The sequence below is a fragment of the Solanum verrucosum genome, unplaced genomic scaffold (genome assembly GCF_900185275.1).
Source record: "Solanum verrucosum unplaced genomic scaffold, falcon-dt-bn FXZP01000307.1, whole genome shotgun sequence".
Classification (NCBI taxonomy): domain Eukaryota; kingdom Viridiplantae; phylum Streptophyta; class Magnoliopsida; order Solanales; family Solanaceae; genus Solanum; species Solanum verrucosum.
The window spans coordinates 1,632,127-1,657,493 of record NW_026020264.1 but is presented as its reverse complement, the minus strand read 5'-3'; the positions used below and the strand labels follow the sequence as shown (position 1 = coordinate 1,657,493).

Here is a 25,367-nt window from a genome sequence, read left to right as displayed (position 1 = left end):
ACATTTACAAAGAGTGTTAATAGCCTCTTAAAAAAATTTAGCAGCAATTAGTCTACTAGCATTAATTAATTGCCGCTAAAGATTAATTTTTTATAGTGTCAAATAGCAAAAGATTCACACTATCCTCATCACATAATTATTTCAGTTTAACTAAAGGGAACAATCAGATGTGCTAGTATACATTATTATCACAAATTAAACCCATAAAAAATATAATCCTCTATATGATTACTAAGATAACCTAGGTGAATATTGAAATAATTCTTTAACACTCTGTTTGGATCATTGTTACCCATTGTTTCATAATGTACTGTAATGTATTGTACTATATTGTACTGTACTATATGGTAGATACAATGTTTGGCTAGACTATATTGTTTGTTGTTGTTTAATAACATTTTTATTGTTTGGTTTGACTGTATCGTACTGTATTGTAATTTATAAATTTACTAAAATATCCTTAATTATTCTAGGGTAGGAGGTTTGACTAGAATTAAATAATATAGGGTAAAGGGTAAAAAAATATTATGAAATATTATGTCATGATATAATTGGAAAAAGAAATTAAGTAACAATGAAAACACACCAAATCGGTTGTTCCATAAAATGGGGGTTTCCATTGTTATGTAACAACGAAATTTAACAATACAATACAATACATTTTAAGTAACAATCAAAACAAATATTGTAGGTATGGTAACGATACAATACAATAGGTAATAATAATCCAAACAGAGAGTAAAGGAAATGCAACTTTTTTCTAGTCCAAAGTAAGGGAAGTAATTATGGAAGTGATTAAGAAAAGAATAAAGCATTAAAAGGCATCTTTGGGAATTTAAGTATTTGCTTTAGCCTTTTTTTTGGGCTTCAGTTGAGTGTGTGACATCTTTGGATCCTCACATGCTTCTCTTCATGCTCTACTAACAAGAATGGAATGCCTTAAAAGATCACAAGATCCAAGTAAGGCATTTTCATTTTATTCTCTCCTTTTCCCTTTTTAAATTCTCTCTTCTCTTTTTTTTTTTTTAAAAAAAAAAATCTTTTTCTCTATGTTTTGCCGATTGTTGCAAGATTAACCTATATACATTGTCAGTCTCAAAAGAATTCCGTACTATCAATGCATTTTAAAATATTGAAGAGGGTTTGTCCAAGTTATAGATTTTACTTTTATCTTTTAAACGATCTGATAGTATCTTTTTGGGGATGACCATAGCTCTTGAGAGGAGCTCTTGCCTAAAAGTGGTTAAACTTACTCAAGTCGGGGTAATCATAGCAACTATAAAAAAAAAAATCAAGACTTAAAGCAAGAATATAAAACAAGAAAAGAATAATCATTGGATCTACATCTAGAATGTTCTCAATTTCTAGCTTAAAGTAACTAATAAAAGCTAAAAGAGAATGAAGTGTGGAACAAATTAACCAGCAAGAGTATATCTTAATTCAAAAGTGTATGTTTGACACCATTAGAAGAGTATCAGCATTCACTTTTTGCCAAGATTTCCTAGGTTGGTTTGAATAATATAAAGAATTTTTACACGATCAGTGTAATACAGTAGGCTTATATCGACAGTTACATGTTATTGTAGGTCATGTTAACGTGATGACGTACATAATATTGTCAGTACATATAAGTTAAACTGCTTCATGTTCAAGCATACATTAACAAATTCATTCTTCTTCTATATTTTTCTCATTTTCCTCTTCTTTTCTCTGCATATATCACATTGTACTGTTAATTTGTTTTCTACTTTGCCAAAAAAATTATTCCTTTCACTCTATTTCTGTTTCATAGAATATTTTCCTAGAACTATTGAACAGCTTCTTCATCAAATCATTCTTTTCTTGTAGAATGCACCTTCATATACTACACTAAAAACAACAAATACAAAGTTGTTTACTTCATTCCTTTAACTTACTACTCTGAAACTATCTTTGTTAAATATTAGAATCTGGTTGCTTGAGACTTGAGTCTTGAGATATCTTGAAAAGAGTTATTTCTTGGTGGCAAAAACAAGAACAAAAAGGGAGGGAGATATGAAGCTAATAGTAGAAGTAATAGATGCTTATGATCTTATGCCAAAAGATGGTGAAGGATCAGTAAGTGCATTTGTAGAAGTTGATTTTGAAAACCAACTTAGCAAAACTAGAACTGTCCCAAAAAATCTCAACCCCACCTGGAACCATAAACTAATTTTCCATCTTGACGATATCAAAAATCATCGATACAAATACATTGATGTTTCTGTGTATCATGAGAGAAGGCCTATACCAGGGAGAAACTTTCTTGGAAGGGTGAGAATTCCTTGCTCAAATATTGTCAAGAAAGGGGAAGAAGTTTATCAAAGATTCCAACTTGAAAAGAAATGGTTTTCCTCATTTGTTAAAGGAGAGATTGGCCTAAAAATATATATTTCATCACCATCTGATCCAAATTTATATCCTAAAAAAACTTCTATCCAGCCAACCCCAAAATCTTCTAGTCCTTCAAATATCCCGTCCATCGAAAATCCAGAACATTTAGATAATCCACCACCTTCACTTCCTGCCTCTGAAGTTTCTAGTCTTGATACTCCTAAAGCTAGTAACAGTTCAGAAGTACAAAAGACTGAAAACACTGCAATTTCTGCTGCTGATCAGTCTTCAAGCTTTGCTGTAATAGAAAAAACTGGTCATCTTACTCCAAGTGAGCAGGCCACAGAATCAGTTGAGCACATTGAAGAAACATCTCAATTTCTATTCAAGCATCAAGCTATGCAGCAACCAGTCATATCAATAAGGAAGAGACCAGGTTTCCAACCGACAATGCAGCATCAAGTAGACCACCCCCGAGCTATTCCTAGCCACCCAGGTGTCCAACTGCCAATGCAGCATCAAGTAGACCACCCCCGAGCTATTCATGGCCAGCCAGGTGTCCAACCGCCAATGCAGTATCAAGTAGACCAACCCCGAACTATGCAGAACCACCCTAAAGATGACTATGAGCTGAAGGACACGAATCCTCAGCTTGGTGAGCAATGGCCACGTGGTGGAGGTTATGGAGGAAGAGGATGGATGAACAGTGATAGACATGCAAGCACATATGACCTTGTGGAGCAGATGTTTTATCTTTATGTTCGAGTGGTTAAGTCCAAAGATCTTCAACCAAGTGTCCTCACCGGTAGCTGTGACCCATATGTGGAGGTGAAGATGGGGAATTACAAAGGAAGGACAAAGCATTTTGATAAGAAAATGAATCCAGAGTGGAACCAGGTATTTGCTTTCTCTAAAGATCGAATTCAGTCTTCAGTTCTTGAAGTTTATGTGAAGGATAAAGATATGATGGGAAGAGATGATAATTTTGGAAGGGTGGTTTTTGACTTGAATGAGGTCCCAACAAGAGTTCCTCCTGATAGTCCCCTGGCTCCTCAATGGTATAGACTGGAGGATCGACGAGGAGAAAGGAAAGTAACAGGGGAGATCATGCTTGCTGTTTGGATGGGAACACAAGCAGATGAAGCATTTTCAGATGCCTGGCATGCAGATGCTGCCTTTGTTCATGGAGAGGGGGTAATGAGCGTCAGGTCCAAAGTTTATGTCTCTCCAAAACTTTGGTACCTGAGAGTAAATGTTATTGAAGCTCAAGACATCATCCCGAATGACCAGAGCCGTCTCCCTGAAGTTTTTGTGAAAGCCCAGGTGGGAAATCAGGTGCTCAAAACCGATATATGCCCTGCTCGAACAGCAAATCCAATGTGGAATGAGGATTTGGTTTTTGTAGCTGCTGAGCCTTTTGAGGAGCAGCTAGTCCTCAGCATTGAGGACCGTGTTCACCCGATGAAAGATGAGATTCTTGGAAAGATAAGTTTCCCACTCAACACATTCGAGAAGAGGCTTGACCACAGGCCGGTCCATTCTCGTTGGTTCAACCTTGAGAAGTTTGGTTTTGGTTCCTTGGAAGTTGACAGGAGGAAAGAGCTCAAGTTTTCAAGCAGAGTTCACCTCAGAGTATGCCTTGAAGGGGGATATCACGTGCTGGATGAATCAACCATGTACATAAGTGATCAAAGGCCAACAGCACGACAGCTGTGGAAACCACCGGTGGGAATATTGGAAGTTGGCATATTAGGTGCAGAAGGGCTTCTTCCAATGAAGATGAAGGACAGCAGAGGAAGCACAGATGCCTATTGTGTGGCTAAATATGGTCAGAAATGGGTAAGGACAAGAACCATTCTTGACACTTTCAGCCCCAAATGGAATGAGCAATACACTTGGGAAGTTTATGATCCTTCCACAGTTATCACATTGGGTGTCTTTGATAACTGTCATTTGGGAGTTGAGAAGCAAGGGACTGGAGCAGCACGAGACTCACGAATAGGGAAGGTACGTATAAGATTATCAACGTTAGAATCTCATCGAATTTACACTCATTCTTATCCCCTTCTTGTTCTGCACCCATCAGGGGTTAAGAAAATGGGGGAACTCCAATTGGCAGTAAGATTCACAAGCCTCTCTTTAGCCAACATGATACATACTTATGGCCACCCTTTGCTTCCCAAAATGCACTACCTTCATCCCTTTACTGTCAACCAAGTAGACAACTTGAGGTACCAAGCTATGAGCATTGTTGCTGTTAGACTTGCTAGAGCTGAACCACCACTCAGGAAAGAAGTTGTAGAGTACATGCTAGATGTGGATTCCCACATGTGGAGTATGAGAAGAAGCAAGGCTAATTTCTTTAGGATCATGTCACTTCTTTCAGGCTTAATCTCTGTTAATCGATGGTTTGGTGATATATGTCACTGGAAAAATCCAGTCACCTCAGTCTTGGTTCACATCCTCTTCCTGATACTGATCTGGTATCCGGAGTTGATTCTTCCAACTCTGTTTCTCTATATGTTCCTCATTGGACTGTGGAACTATCGGTTCCGGCCAAGGCACCCTCCTCACATGGACACTAAGCTTTCATGGGCAGAAACAGCTCACCCTGATGAGCTTGATGAAGAATTCGACACGTTTCCAACGTCTAGACCCCACGACATTGTTCGAATGAGGTACGATAGGCTGAGAAGTGTGGCTGGGAGGATTCAGACCGTGGTCGGTGACATAGCAACACAAGGAGAGAGGCTGCAGGGGGTGCTAAGCTGGAGAGATCCAAGAGCAACAAGCTTGTTTATCATGTTCAGTCTTTTTGCTGCAGTTACGCTTTATGTGACTCCCTTCAGAGTGGTGGCTTTAGTTGCTGGGTTATATATGTTGAGGCATCCCAGGTTCAGAAGCAAGATGCCTTCTGTTCCCAGCAACTTCTTCAAGAGATTACCAGCCAGAACTGATAGCATGCTGTGATGCAAGAGGCTCAACGTCCAGCTCTACTTTTATTTTTCCAGTCTGTATTTCAATATAATCATCTTCATGGTTAATCCTTCTTATAAGTTGCAGTTTTATGTAAAATTCCAAGACAATATATGAATTTACTCTTGATTTAGCTTTTGGTCACTACATCAGGTTAGAAGATAGCCTTTAATTTAAATACATTACAAGTTACTGTATGGCCAAAATAATTTTATCTCATGAAAGTGAATTAGAAGTATACTGGGATGAACAAAAACATTGGCTTCAATAGAGCCTCAGCCATGATACAATATAGCCCCCACAATGTACAAAAAGCTATAACAAATAAAGCAAAAAACACAGTTCTATATTTTAGTCTACACTTCACATGGCCATCATCATAAGGAGGTGTTTGCACCTCTTGAGCCAGACAGCAAAACTGTAAAACTCGGGATTCTTTATCTCTATATTTTGACCCATCCTGCATTATGAGATGAAAAGCAGCGGGTCTTGTTTGCAGCACACTTTCTTTCTTGGTAGCCCACTAGGAAACTGGCCTTCCGATGTCTAAACCAAATCACTGTTGCCAGAATCCCGTTATCTGATGCTGCAAACCCCTTTTTGGACATATTGCACATTGAGAAAGTACAGGTACAGATGAAATGGTAATCAAGCTCCCTGCTTGCTTCTAGGCATTAGAATATTCCAACTGCCAGAAATGTGTATCAAGCTCCAGCCTCATTACTTAGTTTGAGGGTCATCTTGATGTTCATGGCTGCCAGTTCAGCCGCTAAATATTTAAACACGTAAGGCATTGCAACAGTCTCCATTCCTTTACTTGAACGACAAGCAACACAAGTAACCTTTTTGGGTTCTCTAGCAGGTAGCTGTTTCAAAATCACTTGCACTGCTCGTTTTGGCGGCTGAATAACAGATGATGTTAGGACACTTCCACATTCAGAGCACACATCTGCAATGTGATGATCTGAGCTTGTATGGAGTCTATCATGCAGCAAATATGCTGCTCCATGAGCAAGGAGTGAATCTCGTTCCATTTCACCAAAGCGGACACCTCCACCACGCTTTCTCCCTTTGATAGGCTGCCGAGTGATATGGTCTACCTGTCCAGTAGAACGGACCTGTACAGCAATACAAGCCAAATTCAGTACCGAATTTAACCTGACAAGGAATAAGGATATATAAAGTAATACTTGGAAGTTCAATTATCGAACTGAATCTGTTTCCTTTTGGGGGTGGGTGGGGTTAAATGGGAAAAAAGAGACCCATAGCATGAAATCTGTCAACCCCAGAGTGCACAAGGATAAATAATGTAATAAATGAATTATTCAAGCAGGAAAGGAAAACTAGGTAGTGGAAGCATTTCTTGATCTTGGTTTCATTTGGAAGTCAATGATGAGCACGAACATCGCGTTCTTTTCTTGTTTTAGCTTCCAATTTTCAAACTTAACAGTTTACATCAGAGTCGAGCACAGGAGATGGTTATGTAAACAGCTATTCATCAAACAGTCAATGTTTGCTACACTAGATGAAAACAGAAATCAGCGTAAATGGGTCAAAGCGGGCAGGAAGAATAGACAGGATCATTCACTCTAATATCTAGGTGATACTAACCTGAAATTTATCAGAAACCATGTGTCGCAGACGCTGATAATAAACAGGTCCAATAAATATTAGACAAGTCAGTTCTGTCCCATATACTCCACTATATAGTACTTCCGTACCATGGTGATTGAAGCCACAAGCCGCTAACATGGAACCAAGGTCATCCACCAGTGAACTGGATTCCGATTCTGATTCCTTCATTGTGTTAGAGAACGGCGTTGCATCAACAAACTTCCCATGTAAAGCACCTCCCTGTTCGAAGATAGCATATATATAAGTTCTTGTGATCATCCATGTCAAGCTAGATGAACAATATATTCCATAAGAGAGAGAAATCTTCAGCATATGAAGCCATCACCCAATAAACAAATATAAACTACCACAAAAACTACTTGAATATATTATTGTCTGGAGAGCTACAATCTCGTAACCAAAATACTTTTGCTTGAAATAAATAACACCATACGGCAGAAGAGAAAACAGACCTTAGCAGCAATTGACTCCAACAGCATAGCAATCGTCATCCTTGAAGGGAAAGCATGAGGATTAATAATAAGATCTGGCCTCATTCCTGTAACTGCTGAGAAGGGCATATCAACATCAGGCCATAATTGAGAGCAAACACCCTTTTGCCCATGTCGGCTGCTAAATTTATCACCAATTACAGGATTCCTGGAGCGCCTAAAACGTATATTCGCCTGCCCAGAACAAATGAAAATAAGTTGATAAATTTGAAGCTTTTTGAAGTCATGACACCAGAAGTAAATTTTGTAGCGAAGAGAGGATTGTCCATTATGAACTACCAAAATTTCTGTTATTACACCGACAACAAAAAAAAACTGATAGCGATAGTTGCAAAATTTGACAAGCACAATAAACCTACAAGTGCAGCATCAAAGGAATCATCCCATACTTTAGAAGACAGAAAAGACAGTAAATAGTACCAAAACCCCCTGAAGAACATGAATACCCAAGAAAACATCAAATTACCTTGATACAATGAAATAAAGAGAGATATTGACCTGGCAATAATACGAAGATCTTATAGCAAACAACAGAGACTTCACTGAGGAGTCATCTATGCTAAATAAAAGTTGACATTGAGTTCAAGAGAAACAGAAAAGCAAAAGATGAAAGAATTACCCCAACTTATATATCCTAACAAAGAGGATAACAACAGCAAAGTGGATTAGAAACCCAGTAAAAGTAACAACAGAGTCAAATATATCTAGGAATTGCTCACCTTCTGCAGATGTGTTTTATTTTTCACATCAACAGCAACATAATCAACAACAACAGGCTCCGAACCCTTTAACTTCATACTAGTTGTCTGACTGGTTATTTCATTGTAAATGCTACAATATGGCTCATTGGGATTAATCCTCTGCAATCAAATGATCATGTTGGTTCAGGTGCAACTTGACTCACCAAAAAAATAAGAAAAAAATATCCTGTTACCTGTCCCACGTATGGAAGACCATCAGTATCAATCAGCTGATGAGACGACTTATCCAACTTGCTTCTTCTAAACAATCTCTGAGCACGATCAGATTTGGCGCTTTGCTCAGTCAAGTCAATGGTTTCTGTCTGCAAATCAGAAGATCATATATTGGTCAATAAAAGACATCCACATGAAAGATCAGAAAACTCCCTCCACAAAGAGTAGTAGGATAAGCAGTTTAGCAAGGGAGGGATTAATTATATAAGAATCCAAAAACCCAAAATAGGAAAAAAGAACAGAGATAGATCTGGTTTTCATTCTCCGACCCTCCGACTAAAGAAGAGAAACAAAAAGACAATCAAGCATCAAAGTTCGTGGTGTTGTGTGTGGTCTCAGAAAGAAGGTTTTGAATTGATGAGAATCATCCTTCTGAAAACTTGTCGTAGACAAATCATTGGTACTCAAAAACTTAAAACTCCATCAATGTCGTATCAAAAGGAAAATATCATAGTTCAGTAAGATGTATTTTGTATTTGTATTTCCGGGGGGGGGGGGGTGGGGGTGGGGTGGGTGGGGGGGGGGGGGGGTATAGGTTGAACAAAAAAAGTTGTTTCTAAATCAAACCAAAGTCCAAAAAGATTTTTAAAATGTCAAATATTACCTGGTATATATGCCCATGACACATACCACGATCTACAGATGATTTATTTAAGACCATAGCGTCCTCCATGTCATATCTGCATAACATGAAGGTATGTATTTTATGTTTCCGCTGATAGAAAAAAAAAACAAGGCACGGTACAGAACTCTTACCCTGAATAAGCCAAAACTGCCACAATTGCATTTGTTCCTAATGGATAGTCATCAACACAGTACTTCTCATAAGCTTTTGTGCGTACAATTGGGGTTTGAGGAGTCTGTAAAGATCCAATTTCCCAAAAAAAAAAAAAAAAGATCAAACAGGAGAAAATAATATCTCAAAAGCAAGAAAATTATCATCATAAGTTCTTAAATCTGAACAATTACAGCTGTTACAAGGAAATGACATAAAAAAATGTGAACCAGTAGCATCTGAAACTAGATATACCCACAGGTAATCCAACAACAGCAAAAACAACACCATAAAGAATGTTTTATTGAATATGTTAAGCATGCTCTGACTGATAGTCTCATAAAACTATCCTATTCGAAGATGATCCACCTTACCCACTGTCCCAAAGAATCTTTCAGCTGAATGCTTGCTTGCTACGCATTTTCACAAGATAAAAATAAATAATACCAAGATGCATAACACATAAAAAAAATCAGCTCACTGTAGCAAACATCCTTGGTCACTGAAACAGCAAGAACATGAGCATCAATTTCAAATATAACATAATCCATTCATGCTTTCATTATTTCTTCTATTCACTGTAAACTGCTGTATGGAAACAGTATGTTGCGATTCCTTTAACTAATCCCATACATCTCTTGCCTTTCTGCCTCAACATCCCTTCCACAAGAAAAACTACACAAAAGTGCTGGCCCAAGCACCGAATTCTCAATATAAATCAACAACGCACTTCAAAAACTCTTTTAAAATAGGATGCCATTGAACTCAACTTGGGGGCCGGCAACAACTAACTCATGAACGCATCAAATTGCAAATAATAACCAGGACAAACCTGAAGATGATATAACTTTTGATCAGCACGACAATTTAATGCTTGTGAGGAGAAACCCATTGTTTGTTTACCCATCTGCACAATAGATGAAACATGAGATACAATAATGTATTGAGCCTCAGCAGTCCATATAACATTATCCACAGATCATTTCAAATTTAACTCAATACCTGACACTGATACATATTACGTGGACTCTGATTATGATCAGACCAAGGTGTAAGATTGCCAACAACACTCAAAATATTAGTTGGATGAATTTCTTGATGTGTGGCAGGGAATAAGGTTTTCCTTCCTCCATCTCCACCATCCGGGCAGCTTATCTCCATATACACCTGCACATTACAAATACACAACCTAGCAATCATTATATTGGAGGTTCTCATTAGTAAAAAAGCTCATCAAGTCCATGTTTGTTGATAAAAGAAGATGAAAATTTATAAAAGGAAAAATCAAGAAATGAAGAACCCACCTGTTCAAAGGGTCCAACGAGTTCAAGATCATTGCCCTCTTCAGCAGGTGCAGAGATGTTTCTTACAGGACGAACAAACCTAGAAGGAGATGTGAACAGATATAGGCCTGGATATGCTCCATTCATGCTCAAAGGGATGTATCCAACCTCCAAATCAACTGGAATCTACTGTGCAGTAGGAGCATAATAAGTCGCTAAGCAAAAGATCTTTGGCTAAAAGAAGTCGATCAGAAACAAACCGATGATGTTGATGACAATTTCAATCTCCGCAAGTGGGTAATAGCTTTTTCAATTAAATCCGATGGTATATAGCCCGCAATACGACCATCCAGTAGGACAGACAGCAATTCAGGAGGACCAGCTTGCACAAGCTTTGGTGATGGTGGTGTCATTCCAATTGCAATCAGCACATTCAATATGGACATCCGCATTTTGAAGAAGTCTTTAACATTGCCCTTTGAATCATAGTATGAGGTTATGCCTGGTGACAGAATGATTGTATTAAAGTGAAGGGAGCTAATATTGTACTGTGTATTATAAATGAAGTTAACAAAACTAATCAACGGCAATAGGATTAGGACTTACAATCATAAATATGAATGCATTTAGTGCAAAAATTCATTATTTGACTAATAAATAACAAAGACACAATCTGAACCACAACTAGAACAGGACCTCACATTTCCTGTGTGATATGAGTTGTTTAATCAGTGATGTGATTATGATGCAGGGAGTTAGAGATATGTGCAGCAAATAATAGGCTATTGGAGCAATGTATGTAGCAATATATAAACATTTGTGATATAAAGGTTAACTCCACCCCTGAAAGTACCAGTTTGTATGAACTCTTGCCAAAAAATGGTGACTGGATTTCACCTCTGGCAGAATCAATATGATGGGGAGAAAATTTATTGTGAACGCAGAACATAAGGAACACTGTCACTTCTCAAACTGGCCAAGAATAAAAATGTTCCTTGGACAATGGGAGCAAAAGCGACATTCCATAACAGAAAAAGGCCAAGGAAAATAAGAGTAAAAACAAGATTACATCCACAAATTTAGGTTGGTGTATACAACTGATATTATAAAAAAAAAAAAAGTAACTTACGGCAAGATGCAGTCATATGATTAAGCAACCCGCATGGCTCCCCATCAGGTGTGTGAACAGGACAAAGGAAACCCCAAGATCTGAAAAATGGTGGACCAGGAAAACATGAATGGAAACTCAAGTGATTTTTCATGAAAATAAAGCAATTGGCTCACAGATAAAAAGACAACATACTCAGGTAACAACTTCCGCACACTTGTAGTACGAAGACCAGCAAATGAAGCACCTCGATGAACCGCTCGAAAATGTGAAAGAAAACGGAGGAAATTTAACTTTTCTGCCTGGACAGTCATTCCAGCTCTCTAACCAAAAAACAACCAAGTCAAGATACTCATGAGTAGATGATTGCAAAGGTCTACTTTCCATAAAATAATGTAAATAAGTCTAATATCAGAGAAGCCAAAATTAACCTCCATTCTGTACGAGCTGTGCTATCTTCTGCAACAAGAATTATCTTTTTCATACAACTTTTTTTCGTAACAACCATCATTAATTACAGCAATTCACTTCCTCTAAAATGGGAAGAACCTGCTTAACTAGAGGTACTAGCAGAAGCAATTGAAAATGGAGTAAAATTTCTCTTACAGTTAATCAGATTATCCAACGCAAAGCTGCTATCCATCTATCTATTTCATGTAGTCACTCACTTTTATACTCACTACCTCCACAAGGTATGTGTAAGTCTACGTACACTCTAACCTCCTCAAATCTCACTTGCGGGATTACACTGGATATGTTCTTGTTGTACCCACCTTTACACTCCCCCACCCCCCACCCCATAAAAAAAAGAGAACCTACTCGATGTTTCACAAACACCTGCAAGTTGTTGCTTCTTATTCTATCCAACGCCAATAACCCTCGAGGAAAGAAGAGAATCCTATCAAACCCCTCTGTTGTCAATCATTTGAACTACAACATGAATAACAGAATCACAGTGAGGGCCTTCATCTCAGTCTAACTATGAGCTATGGACAAGAAATTGGGGTGCAGGGATTCCTCTTGAATAGCTCCACGTGTGGACGTTGCATTACAAACCGATATTGATTCACTGCCAAAAGTTTAGCCCTGAATCGCACATTCACAGTGAATCTGTTTGCACACTTGTACTATGTTATGGTCCCCTGATATGGATCTGGTTATGGGGCATTGTAGTGTGAAATCAAATGTTTTCTTCCTACGACCTATGGTGTTGGTTCGTTAAGAGAGAACCTGCAATCTCTTGAGTTTGAAGTACTCAAAGACTTGAATAACTTTCTGCTTATATTTTCTCAGACACCAGGTAGTTTAAATACAATACTTATAAAATAACTACCCCTAGAAACTAGGACATGACTTCCTAACTTAACTGGAATGAAAGACTGCACTACTACAGGAAAATAACTGCACTATTACAGGAAAATAACTGCTACTAAAGAGAAATTACTGCAGTAACTATTGGATAACTAAGGAGTGATAACATTACTCTCCTCCTTCAAATCGCGCTTGTCCTCAAGCTGACAAGCGCTAAGTGCGGAAATTAGTATTTCCCTCCTTTCCAACAAACTCTTCCTCATCGTCTATAAAGTCAATCCAGAATAATTTCTTGCATTGATGACCTCGGGTGAATGGTTCATCACAATTGAAACAAAGTCTCTTAAGTCACCTTTCCTCCATTTCAGGTCTGGTTAGTTTCTTCACAAATCTGGCATGTTGTTGAGGTGAGAAATCTGTTGTCTTGGATTTGCAAGCATCTAACGATTGTGAATAAACTGATTGTTCCTTGCGTTCATAAAGCCGGGATAAACTCATCGTTGTAGCCAAATCTGGAGGATTATGCAACTCAACCTCAATTGCTATATAATCAGCAAGACCACTGATATAAAGTTCAATTTTTTGTGACTTTGTGAGAATACCAGCCTGCGAAATTAATTGCTCAATTTTTTCTTGGTAATCGGCCACGGACCCAATATGGTGCAACTTAGCCAATTCTCCTAACTTCTGACTTATGATTGGTGGCCCAAAACGAAGGTTACAATAACGTTTGAACTCATCCCAAGACGGTTCAGGCAAATCTGTCTCTAGTTGAAGAAACCAAAGTTGTGCATTCCCCTCTAAATGAAAAGAAGCAAGACTAACTTTTTCTTCATCTGGAGTCTGTTGGTGTCGAAAAAAGTGATCACATCTGTTCAGCCATCCCAAAGGGTCCCCTTGGCCAGTAAACCGTGGAAAATCCAACTTTGTATACCTAGGAATGAAGGAACTTCCTCCTGCATCTGATTTTGACCCTTCTACCTCTCCACTTTTACCCTTCCAGCCCGGAGTCTGACTGGTATGATCAGTTGATTCAGAATCAACCTTCGAATTCGCTAGATCCTTTGTGAGTGCATCTAAGCGAGCATTTATTGCTTCCTGTCTCGCTATATTGGCTGCACATTCTTCTTGAAATAAGTTCACCAATAGTGCTAGTTGATGTTGAATTTGATCTGCCATAACATCTGGCTCTGATACCAAGTTGTTATGGTCCCCTGATATGGATCTGGTTATGGGGCGTTGTAGTGTGAAATCAAATGTTTTCTTCCTACGACCTATGGTGCTGGTTCGTTAAGAGAGAACCTGCAATCTCTTGAGTTTGAAGTACTCAAAGACTTGAATAACTTTCTGCTTATATTTTCTCAGACACCAGATATTTTAAATACAATACTTATAAAATAACTACCCCTAGAAACTAGGACATGACTTCCTAACTTAACTGGAATGAAAGATTGCACTACTACAGGAAAATAACTGTTAACTGCTACTAAAGAGAAATTACTGCAGTAACTATTGGATAACTAAGGAGTGATAACATACTAATTATTATTTTGGTGCAATTAGAATACAGTTCTTTTTAAGTGAAAAAAAACACTTTATAATAAACCCTGTTGATTTATCATGAAGGGAAAAGACAATTTTGCCACTGATATGAAAGATAAAACCCCTATTCTCACAAGTTGTTGGGTAAAGATTTACAAAGACACATAGAAAACCACTAGAAATCGAATATCTTTAAGCACACATTCTTCTTGCTCGCTATGATACTCCAATCTACCTTTCATTTTCATAACCGAGAAATCCCGGAGTGTTAATGGTGCACGGTCGAAACTCCGTGGATAATGAGCCCGCCCTCTACCCTTTTCCACTTAAATACAAGGATTTTGTTTGTGGCATGGTTCAAACTCATCGCCTAATCAACTGTGCTCTTGCCACTGACCAGAGTCCTGGAGGAAATGGTACTCCAATCTACTTGGTGCAGAGCTTCTTCAATAATGCACTTGAGTATTATTTTTTGTCAAGTATTTCCATCCAACACTGTATGTATGTTAACTTTGGGGGAGAAGAAGACAGAATTTTCAGACGTAATTCAATTGAACTTTTTTCCATTTCTGTCAGTTTAGTTTGGCTTTTTCCTGGTAATAGTAATTAGCTTTTCCCTCCTTGAGAACCTTCTTCCTATTATTAACTGTTTAATTTCTGTTAGTATTCTTGTATGTTGTCTTTTTTATTTAATTTGATAGGCCTACCCTCCTATATGACATCCTATGGTGGTTATCAGATGAAATAGAGAATGCTAATTTAGTTTTCCTTTCATAAGATAAAGAAGTTCGAAATTTGCCATACAAAGAACAAGAAAAAGACTGGAACGAAGATACATCTGTTGCAATGTAAATTTCCTAGTTACTGGGATTCACAGTTGTTTTTCAATAAAGAATTATTGGTGCTTGTCTGTTACCTTGTCAAAAAAAAAAAAAAAAAAGAGTTAGTGGTGCTTCACATAAAAGCTGCACAACTAAATACCTGCTGCAAATCAAGACCTGATTGTGTAGCCAATCTCCCAGTCTTCAACATGCTCTCAATAGCCAAGCCAATCTGTTTGGGAGCATTTTTTTCAATAGCCTTCTTGACGTCTGTCACTGCAATATGCCATAAAAGCAGATGAAGTCTACTCAAAATTCTAACCAAGTTCTAGAATCCAATATGCCCGGATTTGATCTATGTAAAAACTGAGATGATTAAAAGAAGAAGAAAATGAAAGCCCAAATCTTCTGAACTTTAGTACGTCTATCAGCACCATTAAACTAACAGAAAAGCATGTAAACTTGGAGCTTCTTAGAGCCTGCTTGGATTGTCTTATTTTAACTTTTAAGCCAAAATAACTTTTAAACACTTTTGGAGTGTTCGGGTAAAATTAAAGAAGTGCTTATAAGCACTTGGTTTTAAGCTAAAATGATTAAAATAAGACAAGCCATAAGTTAGAATTTCTAACTTATGACTTCTGGCTTACTTGTGGCTTATAAGTCAAAAGCCAATCCAAACAGGCTCTTGGTAAATCTCTTATTCCCCCTGTGACTCTAACTAGCAAACAGATAAGACGAGCAAGATTTTTAACAGATTGTGAAGCTAGGAGTCAACAAAAAAAAAAATAGGACAAAGGAAGATTTTCCTGAGAGATAAAATTAAAAAATGAAGAGGATAACTGAAAATCTCACTACCAGAAACGAATTGGTTTGGAACAGAACATTAATTACTTCTTACTAGTGTGACCACACCCAGTCAAATGTTGTGGGTGGCGCCCACACCATACAATGGTGTAGCATAGCCACGAACAGCTATCTATGTAAGTGGTACAAACTAAGATAGATGAAATAGGTTGATTGAACATACAGCTACTTAGCTCAAACTTCTTTTTTTCACCATCAGTTTCTTCCTGAAGTGACCGTTGTAATTTAAGCAGCCAATCTTGTAGCTTTTCCTGTAGATGTGTTAGAGAACGTCAAGACAAAACAGTGCAAAAACCAAGCAGATAGCAATCTCATATGGATAACACAGACCTTCTAATTCATTAATGGTGTGGAGCTATAAAGGCTGCTTGATAACAAAACTAAACATAAAAAATTGAATATATCAGGTGAGAAAGACATTAGACGTGTTTGATAACAGAATTAGAAGGTCGCTTAATATATTTTATTTTTTTTAAATCCAAGTAAAAGATTTCATTGACAATAACAAGGTCATATGGCAGTATACAAGAGGTACACCAAAAAGGAGAGATCTACAAAATGTGGTTCTCTCCCGAAGACACTCAATTCTCTATGCAAACAGGAACTATATAGGTGCACCAAAAGAAAATATCGGAGACTACTCCTCAATTAATCAAAGCTCATCTCTACCCCTTCAAAAGCTCACATACTTTCTCTTTCCAAATGATCTAGAATTAAAAAAAGCAAGAGGAGTAACATCCCAAGCTTTGTGCCTCTTCTCCTAGCTCCACTCTTCCATCTAAACATTAACTCCAACACGGATTTTGGCATAGTCCAAGAAACTCCAAACCAACTAAATATATCCCACCATAACCTCGAGGCTATTTTGCAGTGCAATAGCATATGATCCATGTCCTCACCTACCTCCTTACACAAGATACACCAGCTTTGGCAATCAGCCTTTCTCTCTTCTTAATATTCTTCGCCGTCAGTATCACCCCTCTATTCCACTTGAAGCACACCTTCCTCGACACCTTAGGTATCAAGACTGATTCATATGGGAAACTATCCTCTGCCCTAACCAGACGCTTCTCATAGAAGGACTGACAGAGAACACTTTGTTATTTCCCAACTTAAAGCATCGAGTCTGTCAATTGGTTGGCATTGTATGTGAAGTAAAGCAAGAAATCTCTAAATCTCGATCACCTCCCAATCCTGGAAATTGCTCATGAACCTCAGATCCCAAAAAGTTTCATTCCCTCGTGTCCCCTAGCTTGCTGAACAGACAATTCCTATTGGCAAGAAGCTCTATACAATACCAGGAACTCCTCCTTGACCATTTTAGCCCCCAAAAACTAACTCTATTCTCAACCCCAACTTTCAAAGCAATGTTTTCATTACAATGTTATCATCCCTTCATTATATTCCTCCACACACCATAGCCGAAAGACATAGTAATCACATTGGTTCTCCATCCCCCTCCGTTACTCTAAATTTGTACACTATCAACCCTCTCCATAAAGCTTCTCCCTCCACTCCAAATCTCCACACAATCATTTACCTAAATCTAAAACCTTCACGTTTTTAACCCCAAGCCCTCCACACTGTTTAGGAGTTGTCCCAGTTTCCCAATGAACAGGGTGGAATTTCTTTGCCCTGTCCATCGCATGCCAAAGAAAGCTTCTTTTCAACCTTTCCAACTTCCCTAATAACAATGGTAGGTGAATTGAATAGGGACATGCAATATGTAGGAATACTCGATAAAGAGGCCTTCCGTCTCTTGAAAATATTGTATTCTTCTGTTTGAGGTAGCCTCTCTGTGATTCTGCACTTAATAAACACTTTCTTCCTCGCTTTACGAATTATAACATAAAATCAACTAGACTTAATCTGAAACTGGTCAACTACTACATGGTATATATCACAACTCATATAAATTATAAACTCAAATTCAAAAAACAACATATTGAAAGATTCAGGTGACAACTATTTTATAGATATATTTTAACATACACAATCAGATTAACATATTCATACTTAAATAACATTACTTTTTGAGCATATAAAAGTTAAAAGAACTTGAACAAGTTAAGACATTTCAAGTCATAAGCTTCTGCAACTGATTTCATAAATGTCCAGCGAATGAAACAATCAATTCTCATCCTCATGTTTTTCTGATAAAAGCGAATGAATAGTGGAAATAAAAGCACCAAGAAAGTGGAATGAAAGAAGAAGCAAAGTAAAAATCAAAGTAGAAAGTGTGAAAGGATCAAAAAACTAATCAAGTGGAAATTTAGGAAGTTCATGAACTGTACCAATTTTCAGATCCCCTTCTTTATAAATAAGATACAAGAAGCATTAAAATTGAGACTCATGAACAGAATTTGTTATCTTCTTTCCTATCTTCAAACTAGACCATGATGTAATGCAGTCTTGTAAGTAGAGGCATGACCCAATATGTGCCAAACAGGAATAGAATATTCGCAATAAGTCTCTTGCTAATTAAGAATGCAATAGAAGATCCTTAAAGTACTCTGTTAATCAGGTAAAGATTACTAAGGAAGTGACGTCTAACTGTATAGCTCCAAGGAGCTCAAAAGTTATAAGTACCCATCCATTTCTTTGATATTCCCATGTAACACCGAAGTGCAAACGGTTACTACAGAACCTATTACAGTCGAGAGTGGCCAATTGTCCTTAAAAACATCACCCATTCTTTTTTGCCTTGTGAAACCAAAAGAAAACATTCATTCATATCATGTACTGCAACCATAAGAAGTCACAGACAACTTTAGCACTTGGATGATGCCTAACACTCCACTTAAAAAACGTACTCAATACTGGACTGCGATGGGCTTGAATAGAGCATGATTGATACAGATGGTTCATAAAGCAATAGCCAACTAGGTGTAGTTGATTGATTGAATAATCACTTAACTCTCCAATTAATTGATCCGGGATATAAGGTTCTTTTAGCACAAAGAAGAATGACAATACACATTTCTATGAGGCACTTACTATATAAGCATTACATTCAATGTCACATAACAATTATTCCTTAAAAAGGTAATTTTAAAGTTTGGACCTTCAGATATATGGTAATTAAGTGACCCGGCAGCAAAACTTCTTGATTTTGCAGAGAGTCTGGATTGTCTAGGACAGAAGTCTGATCTATCAGAGAGAAAAGCTTCTGCAACATAAAGCTAAATAAAGCAGGAGTATCAATATATCAATAGCCAAAACATACAACGGTAGATGGAAGAGTTACCATAAAATCACAAGACAATTTGCCAGAGAAAAAAATACTAACATAAGTAGATTAAATTTATCATGATTGTTATCCAGATGGACAAATATGTAGTCTCTAAGCACAGCATCAGCAACCTGTCAAGTGAGAGAGAGAGGATGTGATGTAAGGGTATTATCTCTAGACAAAGATGTCTGTTCTGACTACTAGAACTAAATCATGTCAAGTACAACCAAGATAACACTTACAGTTTTGTAACTATCATTTTGCATTCCAATCACAACAGGTTGGAAATGCTCCCCTGAAAAGTGGAAGATTGATCATATGCAGTTGACAGTCATGTGATAAGATCACAGTTAACCATGATAGTAAATAAAAACAAGTACCAATATGTCGCAGGCACTGTGCTCGGGTGAAAAGAGATAGGGCCTGAACTTCATCCAGGATAATTTTTGCTCTTTCACCGACAAGCTGGGTGCCGACAGATCCCTTTACACGGTCACATTCCTCATTGTAGCAACATGTTAAATTGACGTATATCTCGTGATCAGTGGTGTCAACAAGGGCCTGGGGACAGATAAAATGCAGTAAGAAATCTAGCAGAATGAACAAGCATAGCTGGATCAAATTACTATGCAAACCTAATGCGGATTTCGAAGGAAAAACTTGTGTTAAAACTACATGCGATGCAGCAAGATCAACCTTGGGGACAGATAAATGCAGTAAGAAATCTTTTATTACTGTTCTTCTTATCCTCAATCTATATATAATTACTTCTCTTTACCCGAGAATACTCTGGTTCGGCAAACCTGATTTATTCCCATCTCAAAAGGAACACGCTTCCAAGACTATGCATGATGCTTTATATCCACAGAACCACAAATGCACATAGGAGAGCTAACACAATAGACAGGCTGAAAGTGGGGGAGGTGATAAAGTAGGATCCAGAAGAGATCAAAAAGGAAATAGTGGCCTTTATGAGAACCTTTATGCGGAAACAGAGGTGCGGAGACCCCAAACAAAGTTAGGATATCATCACCTGGGACCTGGTTGAAGCAATTCAGAACTTCCATGAAGATACTTTGGAAAGTGTCTGAATGCAACCTTTGTAGCTTTGATCCAAAAGAAGGTGGGTGCTGAGGAATTAAAAGACTCCAACCCATTAGCCATATTGAGGGTGTACAGGATCATTGCAAAGCTTCTAGCAGAAAACTCAAGATGGTGATACATAGGCCTAGTGGATAGACAGCAGATGGCATTTATTAAGGGAAGGCAGATCATGGATGTTGTTTTGATAGCCAATTAATGCATAGAGGCCAAACAGAGGAGCTAGAAGCGAGGAATTGCATGCAAGTTGGATATACAGAAAGCTTATGACTTTCTTACCCAGATTCCGGAAAGAACAGGTTTTGGGGATAGATGGATGAAGCACTGTATTGGCACTGTTAAGTTCTCTATACTTGTCAATAGAGAACCTATTGGATTCTTCTCTTCTCAGAGAGGCCTGAGGCAAGGGGACCCTCTCTCCCCCTTTTATTCATCTTAGCAAAGGAAGGGATGAGCAACCTAATTAATACAGCAAGGGGGAAGGGGTGGATCAAAGGGTTCCAAGCAGGAGAATTATGTAATATGGAGATAACTCATCTACAATATGAAGATGATACATTGGTGTTCTGTGAAGCATAGGCAGAACAAACCCCGATACTGAGGATTATTTTTGTCATTTTTGAAGCCGTCTCTGATCTCCACATAAAGTGGGGGAAAAGCCTCATCTATCTCGTCAACAATGTGCTTGTTAGAAAGCTTGGCCAGCAAACTAGGTGGAAAGGTTGGGGAGCTTCCAGCTACTTATCTAGGCATGCCTTTGGGAGCTAAAAGCAAATCCAAAGGCATAGGTCCTGGAGAAATGTGAAAACAGAATCACCAACTGGCAGAGCCTTGTTTGTATTTCCTATGCCAGCCAGTTTATCTCGAACATGATCACCAGAATGTCAGATCATACTCGGCAAATTGCCATGAACAAAAATTCAACATTACTAGATACTTCTCCATTACTTGAAAGGATAGTTATAAATGTAATGCTTAGCTTTTTAATGTAAAATTTGATTGCAAGTTTCACATATTGCAATAAATCAAAACATTCTAGTCTCTCGAAGACAAATCTAACAAGACTAGAGAATGCCAGTTTACCTTTAATATGATACCAACAGGGAGCAAGTATTCCCTTCCTTGTATCCTGCAAGCAGATAGCAAGAAGCATGTCTCAGACATCATACAAGAAGACAGTTCAATCATGCTAAGTTTTAGTTCCTCACCAGAATCCAAGTCTTGCACTTCCATTGTTTAGATAATACAATTTAAGTGAGACTGCAGATTGATCTTCCCTTACACATCTGAAGTCCAAATAGATGGATTAGTATTGCCCCAAAACACATGTGAGCCCCACAAATAAAGAACTGAGGCAGTATCATATAATAGATGGGAAAAACATTTTGACATTTATTGCATCCTAATTTATTTTTGCTGACTAAATAAGCCAAAGGTTCTTCTTGTATAGCAGATAGCAAAGAAGTATCAGAAAGCATCAACCTTATCCAAAACTCTCTCCTCCCTTGAGTCAGAAAAATCAATATGGTCAATCAGGCAACCTCAAATCAGCTTTAGTAATTTTCACTGATATATAAATGATTTAAAGTGTACTGATTGTTTATTGGTAAAATATACAACTCCTAGACGAACTTTTCCTTGGATCACAATAGATGTAAAACATTGTTTTGTACTTTTTTGTCCTATAGATGAATTATTTTAGGCAGTCTCAAGATCAAAACAATTACTGTAGATGTAATCTTTAAGTAGTTACCATTGGAACCCTATCAGAAGAGGAAAGATTAGCAATTCAACCAACCCTATCAGCATGACGGAATAGGATCTCACCTCTTCATTCTCCCACCCCTTCCTTCAGCCTTCACAGTTATTTTACTTGATATTTTAAAAAGCTAGAAAGTGTTATCTGTTTTCAGATGTCTTACTGCCGTTAATCATAGTACATTGCTTGCTTTCTTTTTTATGATATTTGTCAGCACGAGGATCTCTAAAAAAAATTCTAGTACACAATGTTCATGAGAATACCCTTATTCAGAGACGATATTTTTTTCGGCAGACTACAAAGACACAGTCTTCAGGAACTATCACAAGCAAGATAGCATCTCTTCATAAACAAGCACCAAAGCAGAACCAAACGCAACTTGCTACATAAACAATTCATCAAGTAAGAGTGTGGAGAAAGAACCTTATAACAACAGCTTTATCAGAATATCCTTCTCGCCTATCACGAAATGAATTCCGTGCCATACTCGTTGGCTATAATAAAATGTTAAATGAAACCAATGAATCACATGAAAAGAATATCCCAGTGGAGTAAAACATAATGTAGAGAAACCAGTGTAAATGATAGAAGTGTCAAAACTTTGTCATAGACGGAGAACAAATAAGCAAGGAGGACTCACATAGTTTCGCTTTGGCAAAATTATAAGACGAATAACTCTCTCAAGCCCTTTAAGAATGAAATATCTGTGAACACACCCAACAAATATTTCTGAGTTACAAAAATATGACAGATTCTTCTCAAGTTCTATAATTCCTAATGGAAAAAGGCAGGACACCCAAAACTAGCAGAGAAAAGGAGCTGAATAGAGTTGGGATAAAGAGATTGATCATTAGAATTCCAGCTCTCACCCGCCCATTTCTGATGGCTCTTCCTTGTATGCAATTAACTTTCTGGAGTCATCAGCACCTCTCAAGTGACATAGCTTTGACTAAAAGAAGAAAAATGAACAAATAAAGGTCATACAAGCATTAACAATAGTACTGTCATTAAAAAGGAAAAAAAGGAGGCAACACATTTTGTATTGGTGGTTCTACGATTAAGAGCTTACTTTTTAAACATCTGTGACTTATAGATGTTGGCTTAAAACACATGTAATGATCAGAATCACTTTTAAGGGGTGCATCATCGGATTTTTTTTTTGTAACTATCCCACCATGTCTATTTTCTTTTTCTCAACTTGCAACATTTTCAGCAAAAATTAGCTGAAACTTAGGGAAATATAAAACTCACCTTCAACATGATAGGGAACTGTCCAAAATTAAATTTCTCCCGGATTACAGCTCCATCACCATACTGGAAACAGATATCCACCAAAAACTTTCCTGTATATGAAAGTTTAGCTTGTCTACACTGTTTCACACACGCAATAGACCATAGATTAGCTGCAGGTCTGTATATCCACTAACAGAACTATACATGAACATAAATTTGTACCTCAAAAGGATATAAAGCATCATGCATGGTCTTGGAAGCGCGTTCTTTTTGAGGTGGAAATAATTCAGGTTTGCCGAACCAGAGTATTCTCAGGTTAAGAAAAATTATTAAATAGATGATGGAACTTAATATTGAAGTTAAGACAAAAAAAAAACACTTAATAAGAGAAGCATCCACAGCATTCCTATACTAATTAAAAACACAGCTAAGGCAACCTCAAACGTGTGCAATGATGACGTTAAAAATCAACTCATAGCAGCAACAAAATAGTCAGAAATTCAATAAATATGCATACCTAAAAATCGAATCTTTAATGAAGAATTGAATTTTCAGTTTTATTCAGGAAAAATAAAAAGGAATTAGCAACGGATTAACACAAGCAAGAATAAACCCCAAGAAAAGGATATTTCTTAGCTTGAGGGAGGAAAAGGAATCAACAATTTCAATAGGCTTGATATTCAAGAGCATGGTTTCAAGTCCATTATCGACCATATAATCAAAAGATTCAATATGATGACTGAATAGCTCTTTCAAAGCTGAGTAATCTTTCTCTGCCACCAAATGAGGCCGTGACATTGCCTTGGTTCCTTCGGTTTTTGGCTTTTCTTCTTCCATCTTCTTGCTGCTGTGTATGAAACAATTACTGAGACAGCTAGGGTTTAGGGTTTAAGAAAAAAATACACAAGACGAGTTTTAGAAACGACTCGCCTTTTATAAGCAAATTAATAAATGGCTGCCACGTACTATATAAAGTATTTTTGTTTCGCCAATATGCTATATTTAATATTTTTTATAATTTACGATTTGTTAAGAAAATAATTTCTTCTTATAACTCTTTGCGTAGACAAACATTCTCTCCATTTAAAAAAAAAACAAATTTAAAGGATTATCGATATATTGGACATAAATTTTGCAAATTATAAAAAAAAATTGTAGCTTGAGGCATGTTAAGGATATTATCTTTTAAAATATTTGACTGAAAAAGATACTTTTGCATGATTTAACAAGTTATTTTTTTAATATAAATTAAAAGCACATAAACTAACAAAAAATAATAAATAATATAAAACCCAAGAAAAACATGAGAAGAGGAAGAAAGTTACTCACTGTTTTCTATTTTCTGTTTTTCACTCACAGTTTTACCAACGGGAAAAAAATAAAATTAAAGAATAGTAGTACTAATTATTATAATGGTGATAAAGACAATTTTATCCTACAAAATTGAATTTTTGAATGTTGGCACTTAGTTATACTGTGACAAAAAATAAGAGCAAATGAATGCTGCTATTAAGACTAATAAATACTATATATTTAATTCTTTTGATCAAATTATTAGCAAATATAGTTCTTATCTTTTTCAGCTATAACACTAATATTTTTTCATCAAGGATTACCCAAAAAAAAAACAGAAAAATAGAAACCACAATTTCCCTTTTGATGGCTTATTAGTTACTTCCTTTAATATAATGAATCCTCTAAATTAAAGAAACTATAGCAATTCTATGCTCTCCCAGCTTGTCCCTATTGTTCTATGAGCACTTTCAATGCAGAAAAAACAAACACTAAAAGGTTGAAATACTAAAACAATCGTTCTACCATCACGAGGTAGTTAGTGATGCATATTCTACCGTTTTCAAACCTCACTAGTGAGATTTCACTGGTTATATTGTTGTTGCAGAAGTCTCAGA

General features: G+C 37.1%; 2 protein-coding genes across 3 annotated transcripts; one reads left to right on the top strand and one right to left on the bottom strand.

Moving 5' to 3' along the window:
- The first annotated feature begins 1,876 nt into the window (after nt 1–1,876).
- LOC125833627 (FT-interacting protein 1) lies at nt 1,877–5,448 on the top strand. Of its 2 annotated transcripts, XM_049512790.1 has the most exons (2): nt 1,877–4,359; nt 4,439–4,702. In XM_049512790.1, exons 1-2 carry the CDS (start codon nt 2,035–2,037, stop codon nt 4,472–4,474), a joined length of 2,361 nt encoding a protein of 786 aa, XP_049368747.1. In that variant the 5' UTR covers nt 1,877–2,034; the 3' UTR covers nt 4,475–4,702. The 2 variants fall into 2 exon arrangements, with proteins under 2 accessions (XP_049368747.1, XP_049368746.1); XM_049512789.1 differs by having other exon boundaries at nt 1,877–5,448.
- LOC125833626 (DNA-directed RNA polymerase I subunit 2) lies at nt 5,439–24,312 on the bottom strand. The gene is made up of 27 exons (XM_049512788.1): nt 24,087–24,312; nt 23,680–23,762; nt 23,476–23,595; nt 23,094–23,173; nt 22,865–22,928; nt 22,648–22,718; nt 21,674–21,751; nt 21,549–21,594; nt 19,745–19,925; nt 19,607–19,659; nt 19,422–19,495; nt 19,197–19,314; nt 16,296–16,383; nt 15,429–15,544; nt 11,790–11,917; nt 11,616–11,695; nt 10,747–10,988; nt 10,508–10,672; nt 10,206–10,370; nt 10,036–10,110; nt 9,185–9,288; nt 9,033–9,108; nt 8,389–8,517; nt 8,174–8,314; nt 7,416–7,628; nt 6,940–7,182; nt 5,439–6,446 (listed from the first exon to the last, which is right to left on the bottom strand). Exons 1-27 carry the CDS (start codon nt 24,292–24,294, stop codon nt 6,033–6,035), a joined length of 3,555 nt encoding a protein of 1,184 aa, XP_049368745.1. The 5' UTR covers nt 24,295–24,312; the 3' UTR covers nt 5,439–6,032.
- Nucleotides 24,313–25,367: the final 1,055 nt, after the last annotated feature.

Bases quoted from the DNA above. Each gene is read 5' to 3' on its own strand.
- LOC125833627 (XM_049512789.1), top strand. From the start codon at position 2,035: ATGAAGCTAATAGTAGAAGTAATAGATGCTTATGATCTTATGCCAAAA.
- LOC125833626 (XM_049512788.1), bottom strand. From the start codon at position 24,294: ATGGAAGAAGAAAAGCCAAAAACCGAAGGAACCAAGGCAATGTCACGG. The intron at 23,174-23,475 runs GTGAGTTTTATA...TTCTTCTTTTAG, and splicing joins AGTTCCCTATCATGTTGAAG to TCAAAGCTATGTCACTTGAG. The intron at 10,371-10,507 runs GTGGGTTCTTCA...TGTAATGTGCAG, and splicing joins TCGTTGGACCCTTTGAACAG to GTGTATATGGAGATAAGCTG.